Genomic DNA, 18,217 nt, shown 5'->3' with positions numbered 1-18,217 from the left:
GTTTGTAAAGGGCAGTACACAAATTAGTGAGGCGATATGGTGACCTACTTTATTCAGTTGTGCAAACTTTAGAATTTTCTGATTGGAGGAGTTGGGTGGTTCATGCCAACCCTTGCTGCGATCACAGCTTACCATAAGGATGCCCACTTCCCCTCACTCACATCCGTATACTTGGGCAAAATAGCAAAATAACTGGTAACATCGGACCCAAACGCACATATAAGGCAGGTCAGACCTCACTCAGGAATTGCTAACTTCAGTGTACGCTACGAGGCCTCAGGCTGCATATGGTATTGCAGTGGATAATTTATGCACGCCCCTGCAACGGCGTTGCAACTCACTGGCATTCCTGCGTTCGCCCGACCACCCTCCCGTCACCACCTATAAATGGCACTTCCTGTAAATCAATGTGCTCGGGGTCTGCTTAGTGATGCATGTGCAATGCAAATGAATCGTCTGATTGAGTGCGTCTTTGCTACTTGCTGAATCAGGCCCTCAATCCATACTTACCTATTCTCCCAGAGTGTCGGCGAGACTCCCCCCATTCCGCTCATTAAACAGATCTCCCAACTGTCGCGATTTTGTGGGGACAGTAACGCTTTTCTGGCATTGTCTCACCCACTGGCCGCAGTGTCTCACCCACTGGCCGCAGAGGCCCCCTCTCACCCACTGCTCTGCCCAGCAAAGCATGGGGTGAATAGATGCAGTGCGCATGAGTGAGGCATCTATTCATTGGAGAGAGGTAGTAGGATGCCCAGCAGCTCCCGGAACGCTGGGAATGGCCCCAGCATGATGAAAATGGGAGGTGTGAATTGTGGGTACAACTTTTCCCGTGAGGCCATGTTGGGAGGTGTGCATTACATGTTAAGGCTAACAGTAAAGTGCATTTGTACATAGAGAAATTTATTGCACACCCACATATTTTGTGGTTAGTAAGGAAGAGTGTGAATCATACATAAAATTATAAATACAAAAGGCTTCAAAAGTCTTGGTTTAAAAATTGCTAACATTATTTATTTTGGACGTTGTTTATATATATAAATTTTGTTAATAAAGAAAAGGAAAGTTCAATTTAGCGTCTGTTATACCATAATAAAGGCATAAAGTGCCACAGATTGTGACACTTAATTTCATGCTCACTTTTTAAAATACATCAGCAACTCCGCCATGATCAGCCACAGCTCTGACTCATCTACCAGTTCCTCTACATTACTAACCATTCACTTGTGATTCTCCGAATGCACCATTCCTAATAGTCTGCTGTGATTATCACAACAAAAATAAATGAAAAATAAGAATTCCAGTAATGATGATATCTTATTCCAGAAGTCAATATATGTTTTATATAAAGCTCAGTAATAACACCAAAGATCTTTTTACCAAAACCAGTTTCTAGGATGCTTATATCTTGTTAATCAGCCCTGAAGTCAGTAGGTACATATTTCAGACATATTCCACTGAAGATCCTCATACTAATCACCCAGACATACTGTAGTTCAGTCCTCATATTTGAAGAAAACAGTGGGTAGCTACATGGACAGGTGACCCTGCATATGCAGGTTTCGTAATAAGAAACTGCTCTGAATTTTTAGTACATACTAGTACACACATGCTCCTCTCAGAATGCCTCTTATGTTTGGTATCCTTAACTAACAACCCACAATTGCATTTTACATTTGAAGAATTTACTTGATGATAATATAAATAATTTTCATCCTTTAGGAGACGGACTTTTACTCAGCCGGGGGGAGAAATGGAACAAGCACCGTCGTCTCTTGACACCTGCATTTCATTTCGATATCTTAAAACATTATGTTAAGATCTTCAATCAGAGCACAGATCTAATGCATGTGGGTTCTGACCACTCTTATTATCTACTGTAACACAACTTCCTGTCATAAAACTCCCTGCCTCCTACGCTATGTGTACAAACTTGGACTTTGACATGATATTGGTATTTATGAGAAGTTAATGGCTTCTTCTGCCTTTCTTTCTCCTTTGAATTTTCTTAAGCCCCAGTATTATTAAGCCTCCTCTTACAGTTGCTTCTGTGGCAGATTATGAGATATAGGGAAGTAAAGTGCCTTCTAGAACGGACCCTGCATGAAAACAGAGTCTGTACATTTTGAGATATTTACTTTGTGAGAATATCGTCTAGTTGCCATTTGTGCACCTCTTAGAAGAATTTATCACTACTGTAGTGAAAACTAAACCCGAGTACATACTATCTAATAACATCGGGCGGATCATCTGAAAATTGGCTGATCGGCCTAATAATTGGATATTGTGTATGCAGGAGAATTAGCCGATAAACAACTTCAAACGCTCCTGACCGGGCTGCACACACTATCTCGTTACCGGCCTCCCTATCCCATTAAAGATATCAAAGGAAAGTACACCTTGAGGGCGGGATGTATCAAGCATCACATTTTGAGTGTGATACATTCAGCCACTTACCGCATGCATAGTGGCATTTATTAATGCCAAATGTATTTAGATTTGTGATTAAAAGCACAAATGACAGCTCTTTCAATAAGAGCTGTCCTCCAGGTTTATGACCCAGGAGTTCTTATGCGCAAGCCACAGGGAGACCCTGGGTGGGGATACTATTGGACCCCTCTTGGAGTATTATACCAAAAGAAGCCCATAGGCTTCTATGAGGCAACGCCTTTTATAGATGCGTTACCTATTGGATGCAAGCATCAAAAAAGTTTAGCTATCCGGAGCTGTATATACAGTATATGGGGAATGCGGTCAAACCTCCGAAAACGGTTTTCAGAGGTTTGATTTTTGTGTTAGTACATCCTGTATAGCAAGAAATTGCTCAGTGTGTGTACGGGTGCACACCGATCTGAAAATCATTTAGTCGGATCGAATGGTTTATTGGGTCGACCAGGGGTAGAAGTGGGGCGGAACAAGGTGAAACTGTGTTCCGTCACTTCTATTTGGAGCTGGAACCAGTTCTGCCTCCTCCAGCACACATCAGCTTGGCGTCGCAGGGAGGCTCCATTTGCCAGGTGCCCAGCTCCTTCCCCGCATCGCCAGCGACAGCCAGAGGCTGGACTTCACTCCTGAGCTCCGGCTTCTTCAGTGTGCAGTGAACTATGGGAGTCTTCATGACGTCTCTCCCACAGTTCCGAGGTGCAGCCAGGCGCACCTAACGGCAGTGGTAGCAGGAGCGCGGCTTTAGGTAAGTATTGTATTTTTTTTTCTTGTGTGTGTGTGTGCGGCACTATTACCAGGGGCATTACTTCTACAGGGGGTATTACTGTTGGGGGCATTACTACAGGGAGCATTATTTCTACAGGGGGCATTACTTCTAAGGGGACATTACTTCAGGGGGCATTACCACTGGGAGCACTACAACAGGGAGCATTACTGCAGGGGACATTTCTATTGGGGGCACTACTACAGGGGGCATTACTATTGGGGGCATTACAGCAGGGGACATTACCACTTTGGGCATTACCATTACAGTATACAGTAGTTTGATGTAGGGATGACTGGTGCAATTTATTCTCTCCTCTAACTACTGATTATTTCTACAGGCTAAATGGCGCAGATTGTCTGGAGGAGGCCCAGTTTCAATGGATATGTTTGAACACATCAGTTTAATGACCCTGGACACGCTTTTGAAATGCACATTCAGCTACGACAGTGATTGCCAAGAGTATGTAATTTTTCTTGCCTATTGTATTATACAACAGGAACTCTTAATAGTGATGTGAAGCACTCTAACACATATATTCCCTAGTTTCTCCTTACACCTTACAGAGGTGCGCAGGAAAGTGAGCGACAATTGCCTACTGTATTATATGGTAATGTGTGCAGTAGTACTTTGTGTTGAAGTCCATCTGCACATCACTAATTTGAATAATTTAACTATACCTAATCATGTATTTAATTTCTTTAAGGTTTAGTGTACAGTATAATAAGAGGTACTCACTGATAATAATGTAAATATATCTATCTAGCAATACAGTACCAAGATGTACATACAGTACATATTAAACAATGATATAGAAGTAAAATAATTAGGGATGTGCAGGCTCGGTTCTACTCGGTTCCGTTCGTTCTTTTTTACCGAATCTTATTGGCTATCCAAAACTCGTGACAGCTGAAACCCAATAAGATTCGGTAAAAAAAAACGAACGGGACCGAGTAGAACCGAGCCTGCACATCCCTAAAAATAATTCATTATAGTGGCTATTTTATGTCCATGCAAGGGATGCATTGTCACAGGGCCAAATACATGTGCCATATTGTCTCTGTAATCTTTCCTTTCTTATTACTCATTACAGAAAGCCAAGTGATTATATTGCTGCCATCTATGAGCTCAGCTCCTTGGTGGTACAACGTGAACACTTCCTTCCCCATCACTTTGATTTCATCTATCGACTTTCCTCCAATGGAAGAAAATTCCAACGGGCATGTAGAATTGTGCATGAGTTCACCTCAGGGGTAGTGCAACAGCGGAAGAAGGCCCTGCAGGAGAAGGGGACCGAGAACTGGATCAAGTCCAAGCAAGGGAAGTCACAGGATTTCATAGATATTCTATTGTTGTCAAAGGTGAGGAGGAACTTATGGTTATACTCTAGAAATATTGTTTCACATCTATATATTATTATATACAGTATATTTAATAATTACAAATTTCAATGCAGTAACATTATAGTTTAATATGCATAACTTCTTATCTATACTAATATAATAAGAACATTGTCTTTGTCTGTTTGTTCCAAGTTTTTTGCAAAAACTACTGAACCGACTGTTATGAAAACTGCATCAATTTCTGGTGGAAACTCCTAGAAATAACCTGCACTCTGTTTAATCTCAATTCGTCAAGTTAAAGCTGAGCAATAACAAATAAATGTATAGATATCATCAATGTAAGAGGTGTGGCACCATGTGCACGGCCGGTAAGGGGTGGGGGGAGAGGTGCTTTGGGCCAGCGTTCACTTGAATAGCATAGGCTACATAGCAGTCTGTGCACTTGGCACACAGTGACATTGGTGTGAGTGGTGGGTGAATAGGATAGGCTACATAGCAGTCTGTGCACTTGGCACACAGTGACATCGGTGTGAGTGGTGGGTGAATAGGATAGGCTACATAGCAGTCTGTGCACTTGGCACACAGTGACATCGGTGTGAGTGGTGGGTGAATAGGATAGGCTACATAGCAGTCTGTGCACTTGGCACACAGTGACATTGGTGTGAGTGGTGGGTGAATAGCATAGGCTACATAGCAGTCTGTGCACTTGGCACACAGTGACATCGGTGTGAGTGGTGGGTGAATAGGATAGGCTACATAGCAGTCTGTGCACTTGGCACACAGTGACATCGGTGTGAGTGGTGGGTGAATAGGATAGGCTACATAGCAGTCTGTGCACTTGGCACACAGTGACATCGGTGTGAGTGGTGGGTGAATAGGATAGGCTACATAGCAGTCTGTGCACTTGGCACACAGTGACATCGGTGTGAGTGGTGGGTGAATAGGATAGGCTACATAGCAGTCTGTGCACTTGGCACACAGTGACATCGGTGTGAGTGGTGGGTGAATAGGATAGGCTACATAGCAGTCTGTGCACTTGGCACACAGTGACATCGGTGTGAGTGGTGGGTGAATAGCATAGGCTACATAGCAGTCTGTGCACTTGGCACACAGTGACATCGGTGTGAGTGGTGGGTGAATAGCATAGGCTACATAGCAGTCTGTGCACTTGGCACACAGTGACATCGGTGTGAGTGGTGGGTGAATAGGATAGGCTACATAGCAGTCTGTGCACTTGGCACACAGTGACATCGGTGTGAGTGGTGGGTGAATAGGATAGGCTACATAGCAGTCTGTGCACTTGGCACACAGTGACATCGGTGTGAGTGGTGGGTGAATAGGATAGGCTACATAGCAGTCTGTGCACTTGGCACACAGTGACATCGGTGTGAGTGGTGGGTGAATAGCATAGGCTACATAGCAGTCTGTGCACTTGGCACACAGTGACATTGGTGTGAGTGGTGGGTGAATAGGATAGGCTACATAGCAGTCTGTGCACTTGGCACACAGTGACATCGGTGTGAGTGGTGGGTGAATAGGATAGGCTACATAGCAGTCTGTGCACTTGGCACACAGTGACATCGGTGTGAGTGGTGGGTGAATAGGATAGGCTACATAGCAGTCTGTGCACTTGGCACACAGTGACATCGGTGTGAGTGGTGGGTGAATAGGATAGGCTACATAGCAGTCTGTGCACTTGGCACACAGTGACATCGGTGTGAGTGGTGGGTGAATAGGATAGGCTACATAGCAGTCTGTGCACTTGGCACACAGTGACATCGGTGTGAGTGGTGGGTGAATAGGATAGGCTACATAGCAGTCTGTGCACTTGGCACACAGTGACATCGGTGTGAGTGGTGGGTGAATAGCATAGGCTACATAGCAGTCTGTGCACTTGGCACACAGTGACATCGGTGTGAGTGGTGGGTGAATAGGATAGGCTACATAGCAGTCTGTGCACTTGGCACACAGTGACATCGGTGTGAGTGGTGGGTGAATATGATAGGCTACATAGCAGTCTGTGCACTTGGCACACAGTGACATTGGTTTGAGTGGTGGGTGAATAGGATAGGCTACATAGCAGTCTGTGCACTTGGCACACAGTGACATTGGTGTGAGTGGTGGGTGAATAGGATAGGCTACATAGCAGTCTGTGCACTTGGCACACAGTGACATTGGTGTGAGTGGTGGGTGAATAGGATAGGCTACATAGCAGTCTGTGCACTTGGCACACAGTGACATTGGTGTGAGTGGTGGGTGAAGGCGCTGCTGCCTCCAGTCTGTATAGTGCTGCTGGTCACATGGGCCACTCCCACGACAGGGCTGCTATGCAAAGCAATACAACTAGATCATCTCAAATAAAGTAGCAGCAGCTCTTTAAACGTGGACAAGGCTGCTGCAACAGCTAGTGATTTAATAATATTACTACAAGGTATAGATCAGTGTAGTGTCTGCACACAATTTAACTTTATTTTTAAACACAGGATGAACATGGAAACCAATTGTCTGATGAAGAGCTGAGAGATGAAGTTGATACATTTATGTTTGAAGGTGTGTTTATTATCACATTTACCAGTATTTACTTTGATTCTACTTCCTGAATATTATTATTGACTATTAACTAATGGAAGTTCATGTTAGTGATGAATACATGTAGAGGGGTATTCAATATGAAACGTTAACTTCACTGTCGAAGTTAACGTTTCATATCGGAGTTTTTACCTGCATTAAAGTATCGGGCGCGCTCCCGCTTATCCCCGTATTCAATATGAAATTAACGAAAAGTTGGATTTGCCTAAAGTTACGAATTTTTCCTTAAAAAAATTGTAAGACCCCCCTAAAGTTGTAAAAACATGGGGTATCACTATGGGTACCCCCGTTTTAGCCTTTAAATGAAAGTCGGGGATTTAAATAGCCGCAGCAGGTGTTTTTTTCCCGACATTGAAGAAGTGTTGCAGAAGAGCACTTAGGTTATTTTTTTCGTTTTTTTTAGTGGTGCCATCAATTTTGGGGTACATGAAAATGGGTATTAGCATATTTTGATGTCCCTAAAGTAAGTTTTTAAAAATTCTGCATTTGTGCACCTGCCGCTATAAATCTATTCTAGAAAACATCTGCCGCATACTTGCAGAATAGCCCTGAACCTATTTCCCTATTGTTATACAATTTTTTACCATTTTTTTTTTTTTACCACAATTTTTAAATAAATTTTTCGGGGTGTCCCTATTTTTTTTTGTATTTTTTTTTTACACAGTTCTTTTTTAAATGTCATTCCCAGGGGTGCAGGCTATTTTTTTTAAGCCTGCACCCCTAAACCCCAATTCTGCACTTTTTTTCGACACCTATTCAATGGTGAAAAGTTATCCCCATTTTTTATCAAAGACTTTTCAAAACTGCGATAAGTCTTTGAAATTGAATACGGTGTCAAAGTAAAACCTCCGATAATGACGTCATAGCTCCGATATTAACGCAAAAACGATGTTTTCGCTCCCATATTGAATACCCCTCATAGACAGATAATTTGCAGCTTTGCACAAGGATGTAAATCTACAAATACTAGCCCTAGGAACAACATAATAATAATGTTTGGAAGGAATGGCAGTGGGTTACAGAGAATTGGCCAAGTCTGTCTGTAGCTATGGTCAGACAAGGGGACATGTAGCGCCTCACAATCAAAACCATTTTCCTATATTGGCCTCTTCCTATATGTTGGTGGCAAGGAAGTCTCTGGGACTACCCTGCTTTGATCATAAATTAAAAGACTAAAAAAAATCCATGTTAATGAGGGCAAAACACAATTAATAAGGCTGTGGAGTGCAATTCATGTGGATGGTCTAGTCATTGTAATGTCGTACCAACTCTTATTAACCACTTGCCTGGGGCGGCTGCTTTCACATAATCTTATAGCAGCCACCAAACTGAGAGGGACCTCCCGGCCCTAATGCCTCCGCGCTGGCCACAGTGATCGGGTATCCCAGCGGCACCCCCACCTGGCGGTTGCAGGCCATCTGAGACTGCACTGTAAACATAGCAGCCATGGCTCATGCAGCTTCTTTCTTGCAGTGTCCCAATCACTGTGGCCAGCAGTGATCGGGCAGCCACTCCTGCTGGTTTCAGTTTCATCTGACTCTGCATTAGAAGGACAGCAGCCATGTCTGTGCACCCCAGTGTGATCACACTACTGGCCACAGTGATCAGGCAGTGAAGTGTCACCTCACACAGCAACAGTGATTGGCAATCCTCAGGAATGCCCACTCATTGCTGCTGGCTTCCCCGCATGAAGTAGTTTTACAGTTAAGAAAGAGAAGCAGCAAACTTTATTATTTCGTTATCAGGATACTGATGATGAGATAATATATTCTCGAAACATTGATCTAAAGTACTGCCAGTGTCAAGTTGTTTGATTCCGAGTGCCGCCTCATGTATGCTGTATGTTGGATCCCTTACGGAAATACCTAGGTGGGCACCAGTGACGTTATTCATATGTATTTTGGAGTGCTGCCCCTACGTGGAATATGTATGTGTGTGTCTATATGACACTCCAATCCTAAACAACTTGCTCAGGTGCACGTTAAATTATTTCCATAGTTCCATAGTCAGGTCCGGCGACAGGGGCAGAGCCGACCCTAGGCATAGGCATTCTAAGCAAATACCTAGGGGCGACTGGAATGCTTTGGGGCATTCCGGGGCTCTGACACTGCCCCCGTCCCTCTGCGACGCTGCCCCCCTTCGCGCCACTGTCTCCCCCTCCCCTCCAGTTGCTGCCGCGATCGGAGCTCAGCTCAGCTTCTATTGGGCAGTACAGCAGTCAGCCGGCCAGATGACGCGCTGACTGCCTATGAGCCAGGTCAGAATGAGCTTTTGCATAGAAGCTCATTCTGCCTATTGGCTATAGCGGGAGACAAGATGGCCGCGGGAGGGAATTCTGCGCATGCCCAGCCGCGGCCACTCCTCCCTTGGGCCTTTGCGGAGCAGAGCCGTGAGTGACCTATATATATATATATATATATATATATATATATATATTTTTTATATATATATATGCCACTGTGATATTTTTGGCATTCATGTATAAACTAGGGGTGTGCACCGGCCACTTTTCGTGTTTTGGTTTTGGATCTGGATCTTTCTTCGTGTTTTGGATCTGGATTGGTTTTGCCAAAACCACCCTTCCGTGTTTTGGGTTCTGGGTTTTGTATTTTGGATCTGTATTTTTTTTTAAAAAAGCATAAAAACAGCTAAAATCACAGAATTTGTAGGTTTTTCTGCTCCTATGCTATTATTAACCTCAATAACCTTAATTTCCACTCATTTCCAGTCTATTCTGAATACCTCACACCTCACAATAGTGTTTTTATGTCCAAAAGGTTGCACCGAGGTAGCTGGATGACTATGCTAAGCGACACGAGTGGGCGGCACAAACACGTGACCCATCTAGGCGTGAAACTGCAGTGGCAGACAGGATGGCATTGAAAAACTAGGCCCCAAACTGTACATAATGCAAAGAAAAAAAAGAGGTGCAAGATGGAATTGTCCTTGGGCCCTCCCACCCACCCTTATGTTGTATAAACAGGACATGCACACTTTAACAAACCAATCATTTCAGCGCCAGGGTCTGCCACACAACTGTGGCTGAAATGATTGGTTCGTTTGGGCCCCCACAAAACAAGCTGGCAATTAATCTGTCCCTGCACAAACTGGCTCTACGGAGGCAAGATGTCATCCTCATCCTCCTCATCCACCGATTCCTCACCCTCTTCAGTGTGTACATCCTCATCCTCACAGAGTATTAATTCGTCCCTGCTGGAACCACAGGTCCCTCTGTACGTTCTGGAGGCTGGTCTCCCTGGAAGAGTTGATAATTAATTTTATGAACATCATCTTCTCCACATTTTGTGGAAGCAACCTCCTACGCCTTTCGCTGACAAGGTTCCCGGCTGCACTAAACACTCTTTCGGAGTACACACTGGAGGGGGGGCAACTCAGGTAAAATAGAGCCAGTTTGTACAGGGACCTCCAAATTGTTTCTTTTTCCTGCCAGTACAGGTACGGACTGTCTGACATGCCTACTTGGATGCTGTCACCGATGTAATCCTTTAACAGACAGACGCACGCTTGTCGCTGCTGCTTTGAGGATTCAAGTGCGGCTACAGCCCACACAATTCACAAAGACAGAAAAAAAAAAAGAATATTTTTATTGTTTGTGGAGCACACTTTGAGGGTTACACCACCCTTTAACAGACAGACGCACGCTTGTCGCTGCTGCTTTGAGGATGCAAGTGCGGCTACAGCCCACACAATTCACAAAGACAGAAAAAAGAAGAAGAATATTTTTATTGTTTGTGTAGCACACTTTGAGGGTGTCACCACCCTTTAACAGACAGACGCACGCTTGTCGCTGCTGCTTTAAGGATGCAGGTGCGGCTACAGCCCACACATTTCACAAAGACCGAAAAAAAAAGAACAATATTTTAATTGTTTGTGTAGCACACTTTGAGGGTGTCACCACCCTTTAACAGACAGACGCACGCTTGTCGCTGCTGCTTTAAGGATGCAGGTGCGGCTACAGCCCACACAATTCACAAAGACAGAAAAAAGAAGAATATTTTTATTGTTTGTGTAGCACACTTTGAGGGTTACACCACCCTTTAACAGACAGACGCACGCTTGTCGCTGCTGCTTTGAGGATGCAAGTGCGGCTACATCGCACACAAGTCACAAACACATTAAAAAAATAGTTTTTTATTTTTTGGAGCACTTTGAGAGTTACACCACCCTTTAACAGACAGACGCACGCTTGTCGCTGCTGCTTTAAGGATGCAGGTGCGGCTACAGCCCACACATTTCACAAAGACCGAAAAAAAAAGAACAATATTTTAATTGTTTGTGTAGCACACTTTGAGGGTGTCACCACCTTTAACAGACAGACGCACGCTTGTCGCTGCTGCTTTAAGGATGCAGGTGCGGCTACAGCCCACACATTTCACAAAGACAGAAAAAAAAGAACAATATTTTAATTGTTTGTGTAGCACACTTTGAGGGTGTCACCACCCTTTAACAGACAGACGCACGCTTGTCGCTGCTGCTTTGAGGATGCAGGTGGAATCTAGACGGGATTTGGAACCGAGGACACACTACCTCCATCAATTGTCTAAATCCCACTGCACTAATGTCGGATACCGGACGCACGTCTAACACCAACATAGCAGTCAAGGCCTCAGTTATATGTTTTGCTTCAGGATGACTGCTGTCGTACTTCATCCTCATCGCTAGGGACTGTTGGAGGGTCAATTGTTTAGTAAAAGTAGTGATGTTCCTACTTCCTCTCTGGGATGATGAACAACTCCCAGCAGCAGCAACAGCACTAGGAGGAAGTGGTTCTTGATCTTTCCCTATTTTATTTTTATCGGAGAAAGTTTGGTCCTCCATTTATGTTATATTGATATATATACGTGCAGCTAAAGCGCACACAAACACAGAAAATATTTTTTTATTTTTGCTGGAGAGTAGTGCACTTTGTGGGTTACACCACCCTTTAAGAAATGAGCCAGCCGGCTCTTTACTTATGGGACACAGGCGCACGCTTGGCGCTGCTCCTTTGTTGATGCACGTGCAACCACAGTGCACACAAGTCACAAACACAGAAAATATATATTTTTTTGGTTTGGAGTGTACTTTGGGGGTTACAGAACCCTTTAACGGTCAAGCCAGCCGGCCCTTTACTTATGACACAGGCGCACGCTTGGCACTACTTTGTTGATGCACGTGCGGCTACTGCGCACACAATTCACAAACACAGAAAATAATTTTTTTTTTGGCTTGGACTGGAGTGTACTTTGGGGGTTACAGCACCCTTTAACGGTCAAGCCAGCCGGCCCTTTACTTATGACACAGGCGCACGCTTGGCACTACTTTGTTGATGCACGTGCGGCTACTGCGCACACAATTCACAAACACAGAAAATTATTTTTTTTTTGGTTTGGACTGGAGTGTACTTTCGGGGGTTACAGCACCCTTTAACGGTCAAGCCAGCCGGCCCTTTACTTATGACACAGGCGCACGCTTGGCACTACTTTGTTGATGCACGTGCGGCTACTGCGCACACAATTCACAAACAAAAAAAATAATTTTTTTTTTTGGTTTGGACTGGAGTGTACTTTGGGGGTTACAGCACCCTTTAACGGTCAAGCCAGCCGGCCCTTTACTTATGACACAGGCGCACGCTTGGCACTACTTTGTTGATGCACATGCGGCTACTGCGCACACAATTCACAAACACAGAAAATAATTTTTTTTTTGGTTTGGACTGGAGTGTACTTTGGGGGTTACAGCACCCTTTAACGGTCAAGCCAGCCGGCCCTTTACTTATGACACAGGCGCACGCTTGGCACTATTTTTTGTTGATGCACCTGCGGCTACTGCGCACACAATTCACAAACACAGAAAATAATTTTTTTTTTGGTTTGGACTGGAGTGTACTTTCGGGGGTTACAGCACCCTTAACGGTCAAGCCAGCCGGCCCTTTACTTATGACACAGGCGCACGCTTGGCACTACTTTGTTGATGCACGTGCGGCTACTGCGCACACAATTCACAAACACAGAAAATAATTTTTTTTTTGGTTTGGACTGGAGTGTACTTTCGGGGGTTACAGCACCCTTAACGGTCAAGCCAGCCGGCCCTTTACTTATGACACAGGTGCACGCTTGGCACTACTTTGTTGATGCACGTGCGGCTACTGCGCACACAATTCACAAACACAGAAAATAATTTTTTTTTTGGTTTGGACTGGAGTGTACTTTCGGGGGTTACAGCACCCTTAACGGTCAAGCCAGCCGGCCCTTTACTTATGACACAGGCGCACGCTTGGCACTACTTTGTTGATGCACGTGCGGCTACTGCGCACACAATTCACAAACACAGAAAATAATTTTTTTTTGGGTTTGGACTGGAGTGTACTTTCGGGGGTTACAGCACCCTTAACGGTCAAGCCAGCCGGCCCTTTACTTATGACACAGGCGCACGCTTGGCACTACTTTGTTGATGCACGTGCGGCTACTGCGCACACAATTCACAAACACAGAAAATAATTTTTGTTTTGGTTTGGACTGGAGTGTACTTTCGGGGGTTACAGCACCCTTAACGGTCAAGCCAGCCGGCCCTTTACTTATGACACAGGCGCACGCTTGGCACTACTTTGTTGATGCACGTGCGGCTACTGCGCACACAATTCACAAACACAGAAAATAATTTTTTTTTTGGTTTGGACTGGAGTGTACTTTCGGGGGTTACAGCACCCTTTAACGGTCAAGCCAGCCGGCCCTTTACTTATGACACAGGCGCACGCTTGGCACTACTTTGTTGATGCACGTGCGGCTACTGCGCACACAATTCACAAACACAGAAAATATATTATTTTTTTAGCACTTGGGGGGAGCACCCCTGATGGACAGAGCATCCCCTGGACAACACTACAGCACCCCTTTAGGACTGGGACACTGCACAGGACTTTGGAGTGGACACAGCCCCTATGGAGAACTGACTGCACAACACAGTCCAGCCAGCCCCTATGGATTTTGAAGTAGTGGACACAGCCCCTATTAACAACAGCAGCACAGCACAACACAGCCAGCCCCTATGGACTTTGAAGTAGTGGACAACAGCAGCACTACACTACACTACACTACACAGCCCTAACTCCCACCCTCCCTCTTCACTGTCCACAGCCGAGTGAGAAAATGGCGCCGACGCGGGTACCTTATATAGGATCCAAAACCCGCGAGACTCGGAAGGCGGGATGATGACGTTTTGCCTCGATTTCAGATCCGAGTCAGGCGGGAAAAGTCGAGCCTGATTCGGATCGGACTCGGATCGGGGGGGCTCGGGGGGGTTCGGATTTCAGAAATCCGAACCCGCTCACCCCTAGTATAAACACGTAGGCCCCCATTTATCAACGATGGTAAACACCAGCCCAATTTTTCGTTTAGTATCACTGTGATAAAAACTAAAAATTTACTGGTATGTACCAATACTTAACCCTCCAGCGAGGTCCTGTGAAGTCCTCCTCCGCTGGGCTTCTGGCTGCCTAGCGTCAGGGCTCTGGTGTTATGCGCATGCGCAATGGTCCGTCTGTGTATGTGCATAACACGGGAACCCGGCAGTGCCCGAAAGGCTTCGCCGAAGCCGTAAAGGTACCACTGGGTCTCATTGCAGGCAATGGGGACCGCATTACACTCGCCATCTAAAAGATAGATCTAAAAGATAGCAAGAGCGATGCTTGACAAACAGCAATAATCTTTGATTACTGCTGTTTGTTAAATCCAGAAAAGAAGGCATAATTCCTTTAATGATCGCTAAAGGGGTTATGCTTCGTTGATAAATGGGGGCCTTAGATTGGTGGTGGGATTATCTGCTAGGGGGCACCACTCAAAATTTTGCCTAGGGCACCAAAATGGCTAGGGCCGGCTTTGGACAGGGGGGTACAAAGGGGACATTTGTACTGGGTCCCGAGACTCCGAGGGGCCCCATTCATGTGTCTCCCTGTCCATTGCCTCTGCCGCTGGCCAACTGCTGTAAGCGAGCATATAAGAAGCCGGGGACACCAGTCTGGTGCAGAGTGAGAAGCCAGGGCCGATGGGCGGGGCAGCACGCGTGACATCATAGCGTCACACCGCTGAAACAGAGAGGAGCCATAGCCGGGACTGAGCTGACCGCCCGGGAAGAAGAACAGAACAGCAGGGTAGGCAGCCGCAGCAGGTAAGCGTGGGCTGGGCTACAGAAACATGGGCGGGTGGTGGAGGCCTGCAGATGAAGGGGGAAGATGGAGCTGAGGGAATGAGGCTGAGACACACAGGGACTGGAGTGACACAGGGTGGGGAATGGGCCTGGGGAGACACACAGGGGCTGTTGGATGATTAAACTGAGAGACAGAGGGGATGGGGAATGATTAAACTGAGAGACAGGGATTAGGGGATGATTAGACTGAGAGACAAAGGAGATGGGGAATAATTAAACTGAGAGACGGGCTGGGGGATGATTAAACTGATACCTCTTTTATACCAAAGTTCCGGGTCTGACCCGGAGGTTGGAACAGGGTTCCAATCCAGATCAGATCCCTTTCAAACTGCGGCGCCGACCCAGGATACTCCCTAGTCGGTGCCGTGACCCGGCTCTTCTGGTGTTTCAGTGGACGTTTGGAGATGATGTAATCTCCAAGTGCCACTGAAGCCAGCCAATCGGGCTGCATGCTGCACGATCTGGGTCATGACCCGGATCGCACCGTTTACACTGCAGGGTGGCACGTGAACGACCCGTGGCCAACCCTGCAAAGTACCTGAGTTGGATCACTGGGTCCCTGGTAGATCCATTTACATCGACAAAAATCCCGGGTTGATGCTCATCAACCCGGGATTTTTAGGCCAGTGTAAAAGGGGTATGAGAGACAAAGGAGGCTAGGGGATGATTAAACTGTGAGACAGAGGGGGCTAGAGGATGATTAAACTGAGAGACGGAGGGGCTGAGAAATTATTAAACTGAGGGACAAGGGCTGGGGGTTGAATAAACTGAGAGCCAGGGGCTGGAGGATGATTAAACTGAGAGATAAAGGGGCTGATTAAACTGTTATACAGGCCATTACTGTGTGTTGCATAATGTGTTATAAAGGGCATTACTGCGTGTGGCATAATGTGTCATACAGGGCATTACTGCGTGTGGCATAATGTGTTATACAGATTATTACTGCATATGGCATAATGTGTTATACAGATTATTACTGCATATGGCATAATGTGTTATACAGGGCATTACTGCGTGTGGCATAATGTGTTATACAGGGCATTACTGCGTATGGCATATTGTGTTATAAAGGCCATTACTGCGTGTGTTATAAAGGCCATTATTGTGTGTTGCGTAATGTGTTATAAAGGCCATTACTGTGTGTTGCATAATGTGTTACAAAGGGCATTACTGCGTACGGCATAATGTGTTATAAAGGCCATAACTGCGTGTGTTTTAAAGGCCATTACTGTGTGTCGCATAATGTGTTATAAAGGGCATTACTGCGTGTGGCATAATGTATTATAAAGGGCATTACTGTGTAAGACATACTGTGTAGGGCGCTTTACTGTGCATGGCAATTATTCGCCATGAGGGGAGAGTTTCTGGGAAGCCCAGCACCTCCGTAAGTGCGCAAGGACATGCCCCCTCTCCGGAAGTGCGCGCACAAAGGAACGCCGTCTAAAAAAAGTTATTTCTTTTTTTTTGGGGGGGGGGGGTTTGAGAACGCAACTGGGAACTTTCGCCCTGAGCTCCACAATATCTAGAAGCGGCCCTGGGGAGATGAGTGGATAGCTGGAGGTGGAGAGACACGGGAATGCGGCTGGAGACAGGAATGGTGCTGTAGCGACACCAGCTAGGATGAGGCTGGTGCAACACAGATGAAGATAAGGCTGAGAGATACGGGATGAGCCAATGGCTGACCTGCATATACTTTCTGGGAGGGGATAGGGGTCCCCCAAAAACTGAGTGTGTTTGGCCGCAGGATTTCTGTTGCTGGCCCTGTCCATAGCTAAAGCAAAGTAATGGCCCTCAAAGGTCAATTGGTCAATATCAAACGTTTTGAGGGTAACAACCCAGTCAGGACCGCATAGGTATGATTATGTATGCGGTCCTGATGACGGGGTTGTCACCCTGAAAACATGCTGTCTCTGAGTGCCATTACTTTGCTGGAACAATATATACAATCGGCCTCTTTCTAAGTTTGTGTGCGTGTGTGTGCACCCTGGCCCCGCCGCCCTGTGCATGCTCATCCCGTTTGTCGCTCCATCCTGATCCATCCAGCTTCCCTCCGTCTGATACGTCAACCCCCCCCACACACACTTGTATGTGTGTGTAAATATATTAAAGTTAATTCAGTAATGTTTTCTTTTTAATTGTCCCCATAATTCTAATGTGTATATAATAGCTATTTAAACTTGATTTACATTTTCTGTTGAAAAAAAATTATATTGAATCAGGTCTAATAATAAAAACAAATTGACAATTTTGGGGACATTTTTGTAAAAAATATTAGCCAGTGAAGTGGTTAAAATAAATAGGTCATAGGGCCTGATTCACTACGGATCGCAACTGCGATTACGCACGCAGTCTGACTGCGATGATATGCTAACCCATTGCGATCGCTATGCCGTCGCAGCACTACACAGAGACATCCACCTTACCTTGCACACATCCGTAATGTTCAGCAAGACTGCAAAACCATCGGACACATCGAGTACAATCGGAGCCTCATGCACACTTACACAAGGTCTGATTTTACTCAGGAATTACTCGAGCTGCATATGGCATCGCAGTGGATAATTTATGCACGCCCCTGCAACAGCGTCCGACGCACTGGCACGCCTTCATTTTGCCGACCACCCCCCCGTCACCTCCTACAAAAAGCAATTCCTGTCAATTACTTATTAGGTAGTCTCTGTGTTCGCAGTCCCGATCGCAGTGGCTAATTCGTGCACACACACTGCGATGCATGCGCAGAATGCAACAATCAGCCGATTGCATGTGTAATCGCAGTTCCAATCAAAAGAACTGAAGAGATGCAAATGTGTATGACTGCATAGAGTAAAGTGGGTTTTATTTTAACGTGGTTACATGTTTTAAATTTGCCATG

General features: G+C 45.6%; 1 protein-coding gene across 1 annotated transcript in view; it reads left to right on the top strand.

The window, feature by feature from the left end:
- Positions 1 to 18,217, top strand: part of LOC148542956 (ultra-long-chain fatty acid omega-hydroxylase-like) — a 62,574-nt gene that overhangs the window by 27,470 nt on the left and 16,887 nt on the right. The window contains exons 5-8 of the mRNA XM_088460602.1: positions 1,723 to 1,850; positions 3,549 to 3,670; positions 4,302 to 4,569; positions 7,035 to 7,101. Of these exons, the coding sequence (XP_088316728.1) occupies positions 1,723 to 1,850; positions 3,549 to 3,670; positions 4,302 to 4,569; positions 7,035 to 7,101 (585 nt within the window). The remainder of the gene's footprint in view (positions 1 to 1,722; positions 1,851 to 3,548; positions 3,671 to 4,301; positions 4,570 to 7,034; positions 7,102 to 18,217) is intronic.

Source organism: Taudactylus pleione, unplaced genomic scaffold (genome assembly GCF_031769625.1).
Source record: "Taudactylus pleione unplaced genomic scaffold, aTauple2 ptg000007l, whole genome shotgun sequence".
Lineage (NCBI taxonomy): Eukaryota > Metazoa > Chordata > Amphibia > Anura > Myobatrachidae > Taudactylus > Taudactylus pleione.
Note: the sequence above shows the minus strand (reverse complement) of the source record. Positions and strands in the feature narration are given on the sequence as shown.